Source organism: Rhincodon typus, chromosome 20 (assembly GCF_021869965.1).
Source record: "Rhincodon typus isolate 14 chromosome 20, sRhiTyp1.1, whole genome shotgun sequence".
Taxonomy (NCBI): domain Eukaryota; kingdom Metazoa; phylum Chordata; class Chondrichthyes; order Orectolobiformes; family Rhincodontidae; genus Rhincodon; species Rhincodon typus.
The window spans coordinates 47,207,487-47,226,591 of NC_063351.1; the positions used below are offsets into that span (position 1 = coordinate 47,207,487).

General features: G+C 41.9%; 1 protein-coding gene across 3 annotated transcripts in view; it reads left to right on the plus strand.

Moving 5' to 3' along the window:
- sfxn2 (sideroflexin 2) overlaps window positions 1–19,105 on the plus strand; it is a 39,157-nt gene that overhangs the window by 1,326 nt on the left and 18,726 nt on the right. For 2 of the 3 annotated variants that reach the window (XM_048608716.1, XM_048608717.1), the window contains exons 2-4: window positions 6,255–6,332; window positions 10,796–10,981; window positions 14,191–14,361. In XM_048608716.1, the coding sequence (XP_048464673.1) occupies window positions 6,283–6,332; window positions 10,796–10,981; window positions 14,191–14,361 (407 nt within the window). In that variant the 5' untranslated portion in view covers window positions 6,255–6,282. The remainder of the gene's footprint in view (window positions 1–6,254; window positions 6,333–10,795; window positions 10,982–14,190; window positions 14,362–19,105) is intronic. The other variant, XM_048608718.1, reaches the window with a different exon arrangement.

The window sequence follows — 19,105 nt, forward strand, 5'->3', positions numbered from 1 at the left end:
GCAGGGTTCCCAAGCGGAATATGAGTTGCTGTTCCTGCAACCTTCGGCTCGCAACCCTAACCCTAACCCTAACCCTATCGCAGGTTGCAGGAACAGCAACTCATATTCCGCTTGGGAACTCTGCAGCCCAATGGTATCAACGTGGATTTCACAAACTTCATAATCTCCCCTCCCTCTACCGCATCCCAAACCCAGCCCAGCTTGTCCCTGCCTCCCTAACCTGTTTTTCCTCCCACCTATCCCCTCCTCCCACCTCAAGCCTATCTACTAACCTCATCCCACCCCCTTGACCTGTCCGTCCTCCCTGGACTGACCTATCTCCTCCCTACCTCCCCACCTACACTCACCTTTACTGGATCCATCCCTGCCTCTTTGACCTGTCTGTTTCCTCTCCACATATCTTCTCCTCTATCCATCTTCTATCCGTCTCCCCCTGTCTCCCTATTTATTTCAGAACCCCCTTCCCCTCCCCCATTTCTGATGAAGGGTCTGGGCCCGAAACGTCAGCCTTCCCTCCTATGATGCTGCTTGGCCTGCTGTGTTCATCCAGCTCTACGCCTTGTTACTTCTTTCTCTAAACTGAGGTTAGATGGCCACTGCGAGTCAGTATACAGGGTACAAATGCTTTTCTCCAAATGACCTTCTTAAAAGACAAAAAGAAACTTAATGAACTATAATTTGCAAATGCAGGTTACCCAATTTACATGACATATAGAGAAATTATCCCTTTGTTTTGGTCTGTACCATATTCATGTGTCTCAGCACAGGTATTTAATTCACAGTCTTCAAATTTTTTGGATCTTTTAATGGTATGTATGCAAATTGTTTTGCATGTTCTTCTGGCGCCTGTTCTTTCTTAGAGTCTCTGGCTTGAGGGAATGCAATTCAGTTTGCAGTAATGCCCTGAATGCAAATTAAGTTGTCCTTACTACATGAGGATTGCTCCAAGCTCTATCCCACTGGCATCACACTGCAGGGTGACTTCATCACTGACATTGTAGTAACTCAACACTGGCCCTGTTGTCACTAGTTGTTTGATGCGAATCAAAGTGGCTTCTTGTTCTATCCTCCAGTGTCACCATGTTTCCTTTGCAGTCAGCTTGCATAGAGGTTTGCTAACATTGCTAGGGAGCAAAGCAAAAATCCAACAAATTGTTGTACTTTCATATCTGTTAATTTCTGCATCACTATGACAACTGTTAGCTTATCAGTATCAAGATGAAGTTCTTTAACTCCCAATAGATGACCCATATACTTGACTTCAGTCATCTTCAATTGTGTTTCCTCCTGTTCAGCTTCAGGTTCATTTGGCGAGCCCTCGCAGTCTCACTGCACTCAATTTTGATTGTGGCTTCTGTCGGCATCTTCCATTCCATCTCCACTGATTATCCATGATAGCTTCCACTCTGGCAAGATCACTACTATCTTGTGCTGTCTACATTGACACCATCCCAGAGCACTGTTAATATCAAAGGGCATGCCCAACCTTTATACCTCCCAACCGGCATTCAGAAAATTGCTTCTTGCCAGTATTCATCATTCGTCTTTAGGGTGGTAAGGACCTTTTGCTATGACAACTTGTAGCAAAACATCTCCCATGTTTGGGATGAAGTATTGAGTTTTACATATCATTGATTGTTTGCCTCAATATGCAGTCTTAGTTCATGCCCTATCTTCCAGCACAATTAGTAGCAACGTGAATGTCAGGAAGAATTTAGACAGGTCTGACAGAGAACTTTTTGGAGAAAAATCACACATTTTTATGCTTGACAACATTTATCTTTAATAGTCACGAAGGAACACATTGTGTAGATGGTAGTTACTGTCCTGTATGTACAAATTGTTTGAAATGTGTAGTCATAGAGTCATAAAGCAAGAGCAGAAAATTTTAAAAAAAGACTTGAGGGGAAGATCTTTTTACACAGAGGGTGGTTCACATGTGGAATGAACTGCCTGAGGAACTGGTGGATGTGGGTGCAATTGTAACATTTAAAAGACGTTTGGATAAGTACATGAAGAGGGAAAGTTTGGACTAGGATATGGGCCAGGAGCAGGCAGGTGGGATTAGTCTGGTTTGGGATTCTGTTCAGCATGGACTGGTTGGGCTGAAGGGCCTGTTTCCATGCTGTATGACACTATGACTCCAAACCCTAACCCTAATTGTCAACCATCACATTGACCATCGTGGCAACCCCAGAGCTAGCAGGATTTGATGGCGTGGCTTCCTCAGCCGGTCCTGTTCTAGACCACCCCATCCACCAGGCCCACCAGGTCCATGTCAGAGAATCATGGGGACATTTTCTTCTTCTCTAACATCTTGTAAGTGTACATCTGTCTCCGATCAGTGGAGCTTTGGAATGCCAGTGCTCTTTGGGGTGCACAGCAGCCTTTTAAAAGTGACAGGATGCCAGGGATCCTGGTCTTTTGATAGATATCCAGTGAGTGGCAAGTTCTTCTGGGATTGGCGAGTGGTAAGACGGAGTTAGAATAGGGTGAGAGGACTGCCACATGTTTGGTACTTAATGAGATGAGCTTGTAAAGATATTGCAAGAAATCCAAGAAATCCAAGAAACTTTATGAAACTGACACTTAGCCAGAAAAACTTGAGATTCAGTTCTCCGTTTATCATTAATATTTAAGTGATGAATGTTGTCTAGGGCACTAAGTCAATTCCCTCTTCTCCAAATGTTTCCATGGGATCTTTCACAAGCAGTTGAGGAATCAGTTTAATGACCCACTTGATAGATGCGTACTACTGTAGCAAAGCTTCAATCAGGATTATGTGCTTAACTCTGCAAAGTGGACCTGAGCCTACATCAGGATTTCCTAATAAGTGAGCTATAGCAGGCACTTTTGGTTCTAAAGTTACACATCCAACTGAAAGGAGAGTTCATGATGTAACTATGTTCATCAAAAATTCAGATTGAGCTCAGCATTTATTTGTTAAGCATGGTTGCCTTTGACCGATAGCTCATGCAGCACATACTGTTTGCTACATAAATAATCAATTTTAAAAATTCCAAAGTGGACTATCCAAAAGTACGAAGTCTAACAAATAGTTGTTAGTATCTCAGTCTCGGACAAAACATTTTAATCTCCACTAATGTTCATAAACTATTTATCTGACAATCAGAACTGCTCAGTTGAGTTACTGTCGGTGCAACTTGATACCAGCCATCTGTTATACTTCAACGGCAATATTTTATCTCATGGAATTGATGGTATTTTTCAGAATTAAATTTCTGCACCTTATTGACCCTGACCTACGTCATGCAAACATTCCACTGGAAGTCTATACAAATACACAGTAGCTTGTTTTTGTTTTCTTTCCTCTTTCACTCACTGGATGTAGGCTTTGGTGGCTGGCCAGCATTTATTGCCCATCTTTAGCTGCCCTTGAGAAGTTGGTGGTGAGCTGCCCTGCAGAACCACTGCAGTCCATTTGATATAGGTGGACCCACAATACTGTTAGGGAGTGAGTTCCAGGATTTTAATTCAGCTACACTGAAAGAAAGGTGTTATATTTCCAAGTTTGGAGAGTGGCTTGGAGGGGAACTTGCACGTGGTGGTGTTCCCGTGTATCTGCTACTCTTGTCCTTCTGGATGGACGTGGTCGTGGGTTTGGAAGGTGCTGTCTGAGGATCTTTGGTGAATTTCTGCAGTGCATCTTGTAGATAGGACACGCTGCTGCTACTGAGCGTCGGTGGTGGAGGGAGTGAATGTTTGTTAATGTGGTGCCAATCAGGCAGGCTGCTTTGACCTGGATGGTGTCATGCTCCTTCAGTGTTATTTGGAGCCTCACCGTTCCAGACAAATGGAGAGTATTCCATCACATTCCTGATTTATGCCTTGTAGAGCATGGAGATATTTAAGGATAGAATTCCAGGCAGAGAGCCGCAGAGGCTTGGCCATTAATAGTGGGGTGATGGGAATTGGAATGCAACATTGGCTTGCATATAAGGCACAAATGAAACTCATATTAGGACAATGTTACTAAACACTTGGCTGGAACTAAATCCTGTTAAAACCTGCCCTTAGCAACCCTGTATGGAGTGGTTGGCCATCCCTTGTACAGCTAGCTCATTTCAGCACGGCTAATATTAAGAATTCTGAAGCTACCCTACTCTGGAAATGCGTTAGTGTGGAAGAAATGCACAATTCTATTATTCAAAATTATCTGTAATTTTAATATTCCTTTTAATTTACTGTAAGGATAAAGATAGATCTGTTTCCCAATGCATTGCTTTGCTTTGCCTGACAGGCCAGAAACTGAAGGAATTGAAGCAGCATTAAATGTAAAGTGCTGTACAAGAATGGCTTGGCTTTTATGGTCACATATGAAGCAGCAATGCTTGCTGCTGATCTCAAAGAAAACTGCCTTCAAAGATCCAGATTTCCTTTTTCCCAGCGTCAGTTTGAATGTGCCATCATCTCACTAGGATGTCCACGTGTGCAGCAAAAGTGATAGTCATCAAGCAGGATAAGTAACCAATCACACTGAAGTATTCTCAAGGCAATAAAACAGCCTGTAAACAACTGTTCGCTTTCAATTTTAAATTTTACAGATAGAAAAGTAAATGATTTGACATGTATGCATAGGATTAATGTAAAAGATAAAATATCAGAAACTTTAAAAATATTGTGCAACTTTCTTATCTCATTACAGTAATTTGAAGTTTAATAACATTTTCTTTCAGCATCAGTAAACTTTTAGCCGTTATTATAAACTTAGTGACTCTTAGAAGTCCAGTAATGCCTCATTTCAATAATGTGTAACTTTTTAAAGGTTTTTACTATGAAATTGCTGGTCTGCAAGGGCATTTGTCATCACTCCAGTGACTTCAATTTGATTGCAGTCTGAGGGAAGCTTCAACAGCCTAATCTAACGCTATCAGTATAACTTGATGTTCCATCCTGCCGCCCATGCTTATGTCATCTTCCTTTAAATGCATCTATGCTGTTTAATTCAGCCACTTATAGTGGTAGCAAGTTACACATTCTTATTCTGCTGTCTTGGTAAAAGAATTTGCTATTTCGCTTTTGCTGACTATACTGTATTAATGCGGGAATGTAGAATCACTGATAGCAGCATCTGGATTTCTGCATTTAACTGCTCATGTGCAGGCTCCAGAAGTTGCTATCAATTCCAGAGAAGTAGTGATGGTGAATGCTGACAGTTTTGCCTTTATTACTGCTGCAGAAACCAGTTGTTAGATTTTACATTGAAAATCTATGCCAGTCAGTTCTAAGAATTCAATTTTGACAGACAATAAAGTTCTAAATTATTTAGCACAGATCACTTTATTATTTGCCTCCTCTTTACAGCCAGAATAAACTGTCATGAGCTTTATTAGGGCAGTACTTTTTGTGGAAGTAAGGAAAGCTTTATTCTCATCAATGTGAAGCAGAAAATATATTCAACAGATAAGGGTTTCATGGAGTCAGCAACACTTTGGTGAGGTAGAAATGACATTCGCACATAGCTGTTTTGAAAATGCATTTGCACAGATCTCTTATGCCTCAGTGGTGCATGAATTACCTTAATTGTGTGGTATTGAGTAACAGGAACAAAGACAGTTTGACATAAGCTCCTTACAGCATCCTTATCCAGAATACAATATGATTGAATGACAGAATAGACTCGAGGAGCTGAATGGCCTACTTTTGTTCCTGTGTTCCTCTATGAACACACGGAAATTTGAGCAAGAGTGAGCCTTTAGACATCTTGAACTGCTCTGCCATTCAGTGAAATCCTTGTTGATTTGATTGTAATCTCAACCCCACTTTCCTGTCCACCCCTGATATCTTTTGATTTACTTGTTAATCCAGATTCTCCCTGTCTCCATTTTAAACCTATCCTGTGAATCTGCCTCCGCCACTGTCTGGAGAGGAGACTTCCTCAGATGTGCGATGCCCTGAAAGAAAAACATTTTCCTCGTCTCCATCTTAAATAGGAGGCCCTTTTATATTTAAACCAAGTTCCCTGCTTCTAGTCTGTTTGTAAAGGGATTCCTAATCTCGACCAATAGGTGCAGCAGAGCTGGTCTTTATACATAGTGGTTACAATGTCATTCAGTTAGTGATTGATGATTCTCCAATTGTTCCCACTGAAAAACTTGCTTGAATTGACTGTGTAGGAGATTTAGCACAGAACTGAGCCAATCATTCATTAGCGTTTATGTTACACTCAGATCTCCTTTTGTTTTTCATCATCCTATGGTATCAGCATAGCTCTCTATTCCCTCTTACTTCAGATGATGGCCTACCTTCTCTTTAAATCATATGGAGAATTGGCTAAACCACTCCCTTACACATTCTCACCTCTCTCTCTGGTAAGTACATGTCTTCTATAATTCCTTATTTTATTTCTTGCTGATGATCTTATATTGAATGGTCGCTAGTTTTGCTCACCCCCTGTGACAATATTCATTCTGGTCTGCTCAGTTTAAATACCTCTTTCAGGTCACCATGTTAGCCTTCTCTTTTCAAGAGAAAAGAGACAGAATCTCTTTGTCCTTTCACATGGGTAAGGTATGACTCAGGGATAATGCCACTGGATTGCTAAGCGAGAGACTGAAGCTAATGCTCCGGGAAGCTGGGTTTGAATCTCATCATGGCAGATCATGAAATTTGAATTAATTAAATTGCGGAATTAAATCCTAGTCTAAAGGTGATCGTGAAACTGTTGTCAACTGTAGTAAAAACCCCGCTGATTCCCTAATGTCCATTTAGGGAAGGAAATCAGCTGATCTGGCCTACATATGACTCCAGACCCACAGTAAAGTGGTTGACTTTTAACTGTCCTCTGAAATGGCTGAACCAAGCCATTCATTTCAAGGGAAATCAGAGATTGGCAACAAATGCTGACCTTGCCAGATACACCCACGTCCCAAAAAAAAAGAAATTTCATAGAATCATAGGGGTCAAAGCATAATAGGCCCTTCAGCCCATCGAGCCCATGCCAGTTAAAAACAGCTACCTAACTATTCCAGTGCAATCTTCTAGCACTTGGCCCACAGTCTTGTATCCCTTGGCATCGCAAGTGCGCATCTAAATAATTCTAAAATGTTATGAAAGTTTCTGCCTCTTGAACCCTTACAGGCAGTGAGTTCCAGATTCATACCACCCTCTGGTGGTTTTGTTAAAGAAAAAGTGCCCTGCATTTCTGGTATCAAGTTGCAAATGTTTCTTGTACATTCTTGAGGTCTTAGACATTGAGAGTTCTTTGAGGTTGGTTTTGGACAGAATCCAGTTCCAATCTGACCTATCAACTTGCCGACTCAGCACTTGTAACTCTAGCCTGGCAAAAGTTTCAGGAAAATTAAGGAAATGGTTTGGAGGATCATATTGTCTCCTCAGTATAACATTACATGTATCCTCAGAATATATCTTTGGGAAACAAGAGTCCTAAATGTTGCAATATTTTAGAAATTACTTGGTCCATTACTTTGATTGCATCTTACTTCTATTTTGTGGGATTTTCTTTAATCACAATATGCTAGTGCACTCCACAATAGAAATGTGGAGAGATTGATGACCTTTCTCTTCATGTGGGACTCAAAATCAGCGTGAACCCATGCATACTAAAGACTTCAGTTAGGTGACAGAGCAAAGTTAACCTTTTTCTCATTACAATGAATCCACAGCTAACACCTGCAGTAATTTATTTTACCAATAAAATTGGCAATTTCTTTGAGAGACTAAGAATCATTATTGCGAGAAAGGGAAACATTAGTATTGCATGGGCTTTGTGGGGAGTGGGGTGGGGGGTGGCGTGGTGTGGAAGCAGAATTATTTAGTTGGAGCATTATTAGGATTCGATTGAGGATCCTTCATCCATCACTAACCCCAAACTGGAAGTGGCAGATGCTGCCTTTAAATTGTCGTTCATGTTGCTAAGCAAATAGAAATTATGATTAAAAGGATGAAATGTAAAAGCAGAACTCCTTTTCCCAGTCAATATAATGATTGGTCGTAATAATTGTCTCGTAGTATAGACTTGAATTTTGCTGAAAAATACATAATTTTGCAAAGCTTTTTGTCTTGTACTAAGGACAATCCATAAGAAATACCAAAATAAAGTGAAAACAACATTTAATCTGCATGAGAACAGAGTTCTGATTAGTTGGCAAGTGCATTCTGATTGGTAGAAGCGTTGCTATGGGTAGCGCATCAGTTAGGTGACGACTGACAATTAGGGTTAGGTTTTGGAGTTATAGAGTCATACATCATGGAAACCAGTCCTTCTGCATGGAAAAGTTGCCCTTCCTCACCAAGGTCAATTCGGTATCATCATGGTTTCATGAAGGGCAAGTTGTGCTTGACAAACTTGCTGGAGTTCTTTGAGGATGTAACCAGCAAAGTGGATAATGGGGATCCGGTGGACATAGTAAATTTAGATGGCCAGAAGGCATTTGACAAGGTGCTACATAAAAGACTGTTCCAGAGGTTAGATCCCAACAAGTTTAGAGTATTGGCTTGGATAGAGGGTTAGCTGGCTGACAGAAAGCAGAAGGTCAGGATAAATGGGTCCTTGAGGTTGTTGACTTGCTTGCCGACCTGGCTTGTTCTCGTTCAGACGTTTCATCACCGTGCTAGGTGACATAAACAGTGGAGCCTCCGATGAAATGATGTTATTCCACTCCGCTGGGAATTTATACTGTCCGGTCCGTTATGGTGAGTAGGTCATTTCCGGCTTTGATCTGTATGGGTTTGTATATGGGGTCCAATTCTATATGTTTGTTGATTGAATTACAGATGGAGAACCATGCCTCTAGGAATTCCCGTGCATGTCTTTACTTGGCTTGGGCTACTGTGTTTACCTTGTCCGAGTTGAACTGTTTGCTTATGGTCAGTTCTGAGGAAGGTCACTTGGCCCGAAATGTTAACTCCGATTTCTCTCCACAAAAGATGCCAGACCTGCTGAGCTTTTTCAGCAATTTCTGGTTTTGTTTCTGATTTACAGCATCTAAAGCACTTTCGGTTCTTATTTTGTCAGTACATTACCTGTTGTGAACAGCTGAAGGAATGTGATCCACTGGGTTTTGTGACATGCTGCCTACAACCAAGTATTACCCTGGCCAAGTGATCCTGAATGTGCTACAAGTGACATTGCTGGGAGTGTCACTTGGGTTTGCACAGTGGTGCACAGCCATGCACTGGAAACAACATAGTGATACACAGGAGCTTATTCATTGCAGGCAGAAAGAACACATGCATGTGTTGCACCTATCCATACACAAACACAGGTAACAGCTATCCTCTGGTCCAATTCCCATGGCTTGACCAATCAAAGTCAACCTGCCTGGTTTAAAACTTAAACAAAGCTTGGCAGTTATCTGTCAGCTGTCACCTGACCAAGAGATTCACCATGGGAATGCCTCCACTGATCAGAATGCACTGCCCATACAATACAAATGTTGTTTTCCATTTTTCTTGGTATCTCTTGCATGATGGATTTCCTGATGAATGCAAGGTGAAATGTTTCAACAAAGGTGTGTCTTTTTCAGTGACTGGTGATCCATTAGTGGGAGGATTGATAACTGATGCAGGGTGTTTCTGTCCCTTCTTTCACTGACTAGGCTTGCTGTTTGTTCTCAGCGAGCACGGTATAGTTATCAGCTGAACGTGGAGGGAAGGATAAAAATGTACTTGCACTGTGGTCTGTGCCCACTGTAATTTTTCTGAGATTGATCTTTGGTAACTTGTTTATTTGTGTTGGCGCACCAATGCACAAGTTGACAGAGTAAAGTTTGTGAATAGACTTAACTACATGATGAGTTCTTGATCACTGCTGGAGTTATGGGGGTAGATATAGAACAGCTTCCTATGGGAATTGGACAGACACCTGAGTGCACAAACCCACAAAGACCTGGGAGAAACTTCTTTTTGTGACTTGGAGAGAAAGTAAGACCAAGGGAGTTCTCCCCAGTGTTGTGGGCAATATTTATCTTTAAAACCAACATGATGTTTTTGAAAAAGAACACTTTGATTATCTGTCCGATACAACAGTGTTATTGTATGGAAATTGGTTGCTGCATTTCGAACAAGTGACTACAATTCAATAGCACTTTGGCTGTAGAGTACTTAGGACATCATGAGTTTGTGGAAGGTACTATATAAATAAGTCCTTAACTTTCATCCGATGGTGTACATTGTAAAATTAGTTATTGATTATTGACAGGCTATTTGTTTCTTGAGGTGTATGCGGTGAAGCTCAGTGTAAGCAATCAGTTGTGATATCCTTTATACCTGCCCCAGCCCACCTGGGGCAGCACGGTGGTTCAGTGGTTAGCTCTGCTGCCTCAAAGCACCAGGGTCCCAGGTTCGATTCCAGCCTTTGGGTGACTGTCTGTGTGGAGTTTGCATGTTCTCCTCATGTCTGCGTGGGTTTCCACTGGGTGCTCCAGTTTCCTCCCACAGTCCAAAGATGTCTACGCTAAGTGGATTAGCCATATTTAAAGTGGGGTTAGGGGCATAAGGCGGGTGTGGGTCTGGGTGGGTTGCTCCTCGGAGGGTTGGTATAGACTCGATGAGTAGAATGGCCTCTATCTGCACTGTAGGGATTCTGTGATTCTCATCCGTTCCAATCCAAAATTTATGGAGATTGAAAGTTCATAATGTCAATTAACCAGTACAAACATCTGTGACCCACCTAGTGTTTCATGAACATTTCCTCAGAACAGATCAATACTTTGTCATATTAATCTGATAGGATCTGTATCACATTTAACTAATGGACGTAGGGTACATTTATGATGAGGCATTTTAGAAGAAAACACAATTTGTCTTCCAGGTTTGAAAGTGCCAAGATGTCAGAAAGTACAGTGGATCTCACTAAATTTAACATTGATGCACCTCGTTGGGATCAGACAACTTTTGTGGGCAGGCTTAAGCACTTTTTCAACATCACAGATCCTCGCACAGTGTTAATGTCAAATGCAACCCTCGACAAAGCCAAGGATCTGGTTGACAGTTTCAGGTATGTAATTTAATCATTTCATCAGGTTGTTTCAGTATAAGAACATGGGTCCATCGCTGGTCAGTTTGTTTGAATTGGCAATTGACCAACAGAGGGGCAAGAATGCAGAGGAGCTGGCATTTTCTGATCTTTATGGTGATGGGCAAGAAATGCTAGGGATGGGCAAGAAATGCTGGCCAGCCAGTGATACCCACATCCCACAAAAATGCATTTTAAAAAAATGACATTTTCTGATTTTCATAGTGAGGTGACATGTTTACCTTTGGGATTTACGGAAATATCATCACCACAACTGAATAAAGAAAAATAGCTGGACGTTCCAGAGGATAATTCGTGTGTGGAATGATCTGCCCGAGGAAGTGGTAGTTGCAAACAATGTTAGAACATTTAAAAGACATTTGGCTAAGTACATGAATAGGAAAGGTTTAGAGGAATATAGGCCAAATGCAGGCAAATGGGACTAATTTAGTTTGGGAAACTTGTTCAGCATGGATTGGTAAGACTGAAGGGTCTTTTTCCGTGGTGTATGACTCTATGTTTATGTAGTACCCACCTTGACCCCAGGTCATCCCAAAGTGCTCTAAATCCAATGAAGTAAAAATAGAAAACACTGGAAGCATCCAGTTAGTCATTTGACATCCAATCCACAGGCTCACCACTCTTTGGGTGAAGAAATGGCTCCTCATCTCCATCCTAAATGGTCTACCCTGAATCCTCATACTGTGATCCCTGGTTCTGGACACACCCACCATCAGGAACATCCTCCCTACATCTACCCTGTGTGGTTCTGTTAGAATTTTATAAGTCTCTATGAGATCCCCCCCTCATTCGCCTGAACTCCAGCGAAAACAATCCCAACGCAGTCAATCTCTCCTCATACGTCAGACCCGCCACCCCCGGAATCAGCCTGGTAAACCTTCACTGCACTCTCTCGAGAGCAAGAGCATCCTTCCTCAGAAAAGGAGACCAAAACTGCACACAATATTCTCGGTGTGGTCTCACCAAGGCCCTTTATAACTGCAACAACTTGTTGAGCTTTTCCAGCACTTTCTGTTTTTGTTAACTATATTCCGTCGTCTGTATATCTACAGAGTTATCACATTAATTCCTGTTAAATGTGCTAATTCACAAGAACACAGATTTATTACTGCACATAAGAAGACCATTTGGCCCATCTCCTGCCATTTCTATCCAAATAATCAGTCAGCACCCCTCTTGAATGTCTCAACTGAACCTGCCTCCTCCATATTTCCAGTCAGTCCAATCTAAATTATAGACTGCAATATTTGTCAGAGTATGAATACTGAGTAAACAGACCCATGATTTCCCAGGATCACATTTCAAACATTTCTTCCAGTTTTGGAACAGCATTTACTGTTTTCCACAAACCTCAGAAAAGGAAAATATTGTTGAATCACATTGCTCTTTATTTGCAGTTGTCATCTTGACCTAGTCATCCTACCCATTCCTTCAACATAATTGCTCTCTCTTGTTTCCCACGCTACCCAGAAAATAAATGAAAAAGCTGAAAGACTAAATTTTAATAACGCCAAACACAATTACAGGATATCAAAGGCATCAGAAGTGCTTAGTGTTGATACCAGCAAATGGAAAACAGACATTAACACCAGTGAAAGCACATCCGAATCCATCCCAGATAAGTAGCAGAGGCTATAATGTGAAATAAAATGGTCCAAAAACAGATAATGACCATTACTGAAATGTTCTAGACATAAAAGTATAAAAGTACTCATTAAAACTGCAAACCTGAAATTAAAACTACAGAATGCACAGTGGGTTAGTGAGCATCTGGAGTAGAAAAGGCATGTTAATGCTTCAGTCGGAACCTTGCAATTAACTGTGATTGACTTGGAAATGATGCTTCCTCACCTGTTGGTTGTGCTTTGTGTGAGAAAGGTGACACCTGGTGTTGAGGTGTAAACCCACCACATACACTGTTGTTGAATCATAGCGAATATTACTACATAATGGGGCCCACCGCTCTTTTAGTCCCACACGTTAGCTGCAGTTCTGTTAAGCTAATCAGGTCTTGCGTACTGTTCTGAAAACCAGCAGGGTACAAAGTCCCATCTTCATATTGAGGGTATCCTCCATCATGCCCTGTAGCACCACCAATATGTTAGAGAGGACGGACTTCAAACAGATCTAGCAACTCAAAATTGGGCACTGATTTTGATCTTACCATAAGCCGTAACCTCATGTAACGGCATACCCCACTCTGCCGTCAAGCCAGAAGTTCAACCCTGGCTCATTGAAGAGTGAATGAGGGCTTGCACCCAGCATATCTAAAAATGAAGTGTCCAAAGAAACAGTATGTAATAGGCAGGGCTAAATGATCCCCAAACCATCTGATCTAAGTGTTGCAGTCCTGTCATGTCCCAATCATGAATGGTAGTGGATGATTAAACAACTAACAGGAGGTGGAGGCTCCATAAGAATCCGTATTGTGGAACAATGGGGGAGTCCAGCACTTCATTGCAAAAGACAGGACTGAAGAATTCACATTTTTCTTCAGCCTGTGGGCGTCTCATCCTGAAGTCCCCAGCATCACAGTCTTCAATTTGATTCACTCTGTGACATCAGGAAATAGGCTGAAGGCACTGGATGTAGCAAAGTGGGAGAGGCATTTGGTATTGTCATTGGACTTTCGATTCAGAGACCCCAAACTAATACTCTCAGGATGTGCGTTCAAACCCCACCATGGCAGATGGTGACACTTGAAATCAATTAAAATCTCAAATTGAAAGCTGGCCTAATGGTAACCATTATTATCAATTGTTGTAAAAACCCATCTGGTTTCTTTAATATCCTTTAAGGAAGGAAATCTGCCATCCTTACCTGGCCTGGCCTACACACCTCCAGACTCTGTGATGCAGTTGACTCTTAGTTGCCCTTTTGATATAGCATGGCAAGCCAGTCAGTTCTAGGGACAATTATGAATGGGCAATAAATGCTGGCCCTGCCAGCAATGCCCATATTCCATTAAGGAATTTAAAAAAAAACTACAAAATGAAGACGGGAAACTGGGTACTGACACTACAAACAGCTCACCCACACAACCTTCAGGGTATCACTGGCCTAGCGAGCAGTGCCCACATCTTATGAATGAATAAACAACACGGACACCAGAAAAGAGACAAATCTGGAGGAAGAGAATATTTGACTCTCTTCTTTGTTTTATTTTCCAGAGCAGGGTCTGTGCCTCCAGGTACGACAGAGGAGCAGTTACACTATGCGAAGAAACTGTACGACTCTGCATTTCACCCAGACAGTGGAGAAAGGATGAATTTAATTGGGCGAATGTCATTTCAGGTCCCTGGTGGAATGGCTATCACTGGCTTCATGCTGCAGTTTTACAGGTACCACCATAAAATTTGGTTAAAGGCTTATTGTGATCCATTGGATTAGCTACGCTATACAGCTAAGCCATACAGACCACGATAATTCAAATCTGAGTACCAGGAAAGAAAAATAGAACTTGAATTTATCAAACAATTTTCACAATCTCAGGACACCTGTACTAAGTGCTCTGCAGCCAGTGAAGTACACTTGAAATGTAGGCACAGTTGCTATGTAGGAAATGTAACAGCCAAAGTATATACAACATTCTCCCGCGAAAACAATGTGATAATGCACCAACAATCTGTTTTTAGTAATGTTCATTGAGGGTAAAAATAAATCAGAAGGAATTAGAAAAACCCGGTTTGAGTCCTACCTCCCCCAGAGTTGTGCCAAGGTCGCTTAATTAAAATCTTAAATCATAATGTAGATAGGAATGGGGCTATGGAAGTGGCCTTTTCCCGTGTTCAGGAAAATCCCGATGACTACAACAACAGAAACCTGCATTCGTGTAGCACCTCCAACATGGTAAATTCCCCTCAAAGTGCTTTGTGGGAATTTTATGAAACTGAATTTGAGATCAAGCCATCAAGCACATGAATGGTCACTAGACCAGACAGGTCTGAATGGAGAGGACAGAGAAAGGCAGAGAGGTTTAGGGAGGGACTTCCAGAACTTGGGACTCGGGCAGCTGAGTCCATGGCCACAGATGACGGAGTGATGGGAATCAGGGAATAGATAAAATGGCAGAATTGGAGGAGCACAGAGATTTTGGGAAATCTCTAGTTTCGGAAATAACACTCCAAAAACAGGATCCTAAAATGTAATACAAAAGTGCATTGGATCTGCATGGATAAGACCATAAGACTAGAAGAGCAAGAGTAGGCCATTCTGCCCACTGAGTATACTTCACGATTCAGTAGGCTCATGGCTGATCCAACATTCCACACGCCCACTCCTAACAATAGGCAGTGGTTACATTTTGACCATTAGGTCATCATCGAAATATATCGAATTCTTTCTGGGTTTGCCACGTCCCTGCCCTTTCCCCATAATCTTTGATTCCCCGAATGATCAGGAATCTATCTACCTCAGCCTTAAATATACACAAGCACTCTGCCCCCACAGTTGTCTGTGGCAAGGAGTTCCAAAGACTCTCAACCTCAACCTTCAACCCAAGAAATTCCTCCTCATCTCAGTCTTAAATTCGCCCCTTTATTCTGAGACTATGCCCTCTGGTCCTAGAATCTCCCATAATGGGAAACATCCTCTCAGCATTTACCCTGTCAAGCCCCTTTTTGGGAAGAAAATTTGACGTCTTTAGCCAGTCTGTCTTATATGTGATTTTGGATGCACACACTTGCCTACCCTCTGAAATGAGCAAGACACTCCATTCAAGGGGAAATTGGGGATGCGCTATAAATTGTGGCCCCATTAAAGATGCCCACATCCCGTGAATGAATTAAACAAAAAGTACTGATCAAAATAACTGCAGATAGAGCCATAGAGATATACAGCATGGAAACAGACCCTAGTCCATGCTGACCAGATATTGTAAATTAATATAGTCCCATTTGCCAGCATGTGGCCCATATCCCTCTAAACCCTTCCTATTCATATACCCATCCAGATTCCTTTTAAATGTTGTAATTGTATCGGCCTCCACCAATTCCTCTGGCAGCTCATTCCATACATGCACCACCCACTGCATGAAAATGTTGCCCTTTAGGCCCCTTTTAAATCTTTCCCCTCTTACCTTAAACCAATGCCTTCTAGTTTTGGACTCCCCCACCCCGGGGAAAATATCTTGTCTATTTACCCTATCAATGCTCCTCATGATTTAATAAATCTCTATAAGGTCACCCCTCGGCCTGAGTCACTCCAGGAAAATAGCTCCAGCCTATTCAGCCTCTCTCTGGAGCTTAAACCCTCCAATTCCGGCAACATCCTTGTAAAATCTGTTTACAAGATTTAGTAAGTTTAATAATTTTCCTATAGCTGGGAGACCAGGACTGAATACAGTATTCTAAAAGTGGCCTAACCCAATGTCCCATACATCCCAACTCCTGTCCTCAACGTACTGACCAATAAAGGCAAATAAAGACCAATAAAGATGCTGGGAATTGGAAGCAGCAATTGCTGGAAAAGGTCAATAGGACTGGCAGCATCTGTGAAAGAGAAAGCAGAGTTATCCTTTCTTCTGAAGAAGGATCACTGGACCCAAACTGTTAGCTCTGCTTTGTCTCCAGAAAAGTGCTGCTTATCTGAACTGAAAAGAGAAAACACTAGAAATGTTCAGCAGGTCTGGTAGCATTAGTGGAGAAAGAAACGGAGTTAATGCTTCAGGTCCGTGACTTTCTTCAGAACTGATGAAAGGTTCTGGGAGAATGTCGCAGAGCTGATATATCGGGCAGGATTTTTACCAAGGTCCCGATGTTGGCTGGAAATGTGTGTTTGCAGCAGGCACAGATGGATTGTCCAATTCCCTCCTAATTCCACAGGCAGCAGTTCAGTAAGTCAGTAAGCCTACTCAGGAAAGCTACCCACCCCCAAGAGCTGCTAACCCAATCAGATGACCCACAGCCTCAACAGCACCACAGGAGGAGTGACCACTCTGGAACTACTCGCATCCCATCGCACTCAAAACTCGAGATTACTTCAGAGGTTCTGAGGCGGATTGCTGGAGGAGAAACCCCTTAGGTGAGATCAGTGTGGCTGCAGGGGTCTGAAAGGTCATCAAACCCCTCTCAGCAAAATGCCAACAGCCTGGTAAATAGTGGCTTCATATTTTTAAATGAACCACTTCACCCCTCCTCATTTCAGACAGCCTGTCCATCCAGTTCCTGCTGTCAATAACATTCCTGAATTATGGGAGGGAGCCAGTTTGCTGTGACACCCTACAGTTTCACCAGTCCCATTACCTCTGCTTCATGCTACTACCTTTGTCTTGCCTTGTGTGGACTGGTTAAAAATTACTGCTGGGTTTCTCTCTCTTGTTGTATTTCCAGCATTTTATTGTTTTCATTCCTAAAATGTGGTACTGATCCAGGGATCTACAGCTGGTTCTCCTCTCTATTAAGATAATCTAATAGTTGATTTATGGGTTCAAACTACTGAGTCTGTATCGGTGGTAGTGTTCCCACCTCTGAGCCAGGAGATCCAGAATCTTAGATTTGCTACAGTGCAGAGGAGGCTGTTTGGCCCATTGTGTCTATTCTGGTTCTGTTACCTAGGGCCAATCTCCTGTCCTTTCCCCATACCCTTGCACACACTATCTTTTTAACTAATCATCCAGTACCCTCTTGAATGCCTCAATTGAGCTTGCTTCCACCATATTTCCAGGTAGTGCAATTTATACCCTATCTACTCCAGATATGGAAAAGTTTTCTTACATCATCCTTGCTTCTTTTGTGGGAGTAGCTTCTTCTCTTCTATTCTATCCACTCTGCTCATGATGTTGAAAACCTCTATCAGGATCTCCTCTTAGCCGCCTTCTCTCTAGGAGTACAGTCTTCGATCTGTCCTCATCACTGAGGTTTCCCACTCCTGCAACCATTCTTGCAAATCGCTTCTGCACTCTCTGTCCAATGTTTTCGCACTTTTCCCATAATGTGGCACCCACGTGTGGACACAATACTCCCAACTGAATGGAATGTGTGATACAAAGATTCAGGTCCTACCTGCTCCAGAGGTTTGAACAGGTTGATAAGAAAATAATCTATATCATGATCTGAGAGTTTTCTGAGATCTTCATTCAGTTTCCATCTCACACTCAATTAATTGAAAACTGATTGATGTTCCCAATGCAAAAGTGGCTGCTGTGCTGGTTCTGTGCATGATCAGTTCTGCTGTGACATCATACACATGCGTAGGTGCACAGTTAATTGACAAGAGCTGAAGATACATGATCTCAGAACGTCTGATTCATGTCTTCCTGCTCCAGTCAATTTACAACATTCATTATGTTAATTCACTTTAATGCTCACTGTCTCCAGCAAATGTTGAGAATGAAAATGTTCCATTCCTTTTTAGATTCACTTGTCTTCTAGCACCATGTAACGATGAACAGTTCTGTCTTATTGCCTGCTGCAAAATCACTGGCTATTGTTCTTCCTCAAAGATGTTGATTTCAGAAGTTGCCTTTCTGTTGTAGAAATTTTTATTATCTCTACTTAACTAATAATGAGACTTGACTCCAGCTCCCGTTCGAAGCAGTTTATTTTCTTACTTGGTACCAAGGAGAGTGAGTGTCAATCTCCACTGGCACCCGACTCTGCTAACACAGTGTACAACAATCTCATTTATACAATTAACTTCAGAGCAGGATGTTCCCGTGACATCTCGTGTTTGTTGATTCACTCATGGTAAGTTTAAAGAAAAACTGACACTGCTCGAGATAACAGGAATGCTGTTTTACAGATACCTCAATAATTACTTTTTCAAATGACCTTCGGCATGCAGCTAGCATGGGGAGTGGTATACGGTTTGATTGAACTCTAGCTTATCAGTAACTAGGCCCCACGGGGATACGAGGGACATCTCTAATTCATCCTAAAACCTTGGTATAGTGACAATATATCAAGAGATCCTCCTCTAGCTCTAGCTAAGATAACATGCACATAGGGATAACGCAGTCTGAGTAACTACCTCCGACTTCTGCTCAGCTCATTAAAACCCCATATGCTAAACTAATTAAAAATTCTTTCTCTATGCCATCAGTTTCTTCCATGTCTGCCCTTTCTGTCTTGGCCTAAATTCCCATCT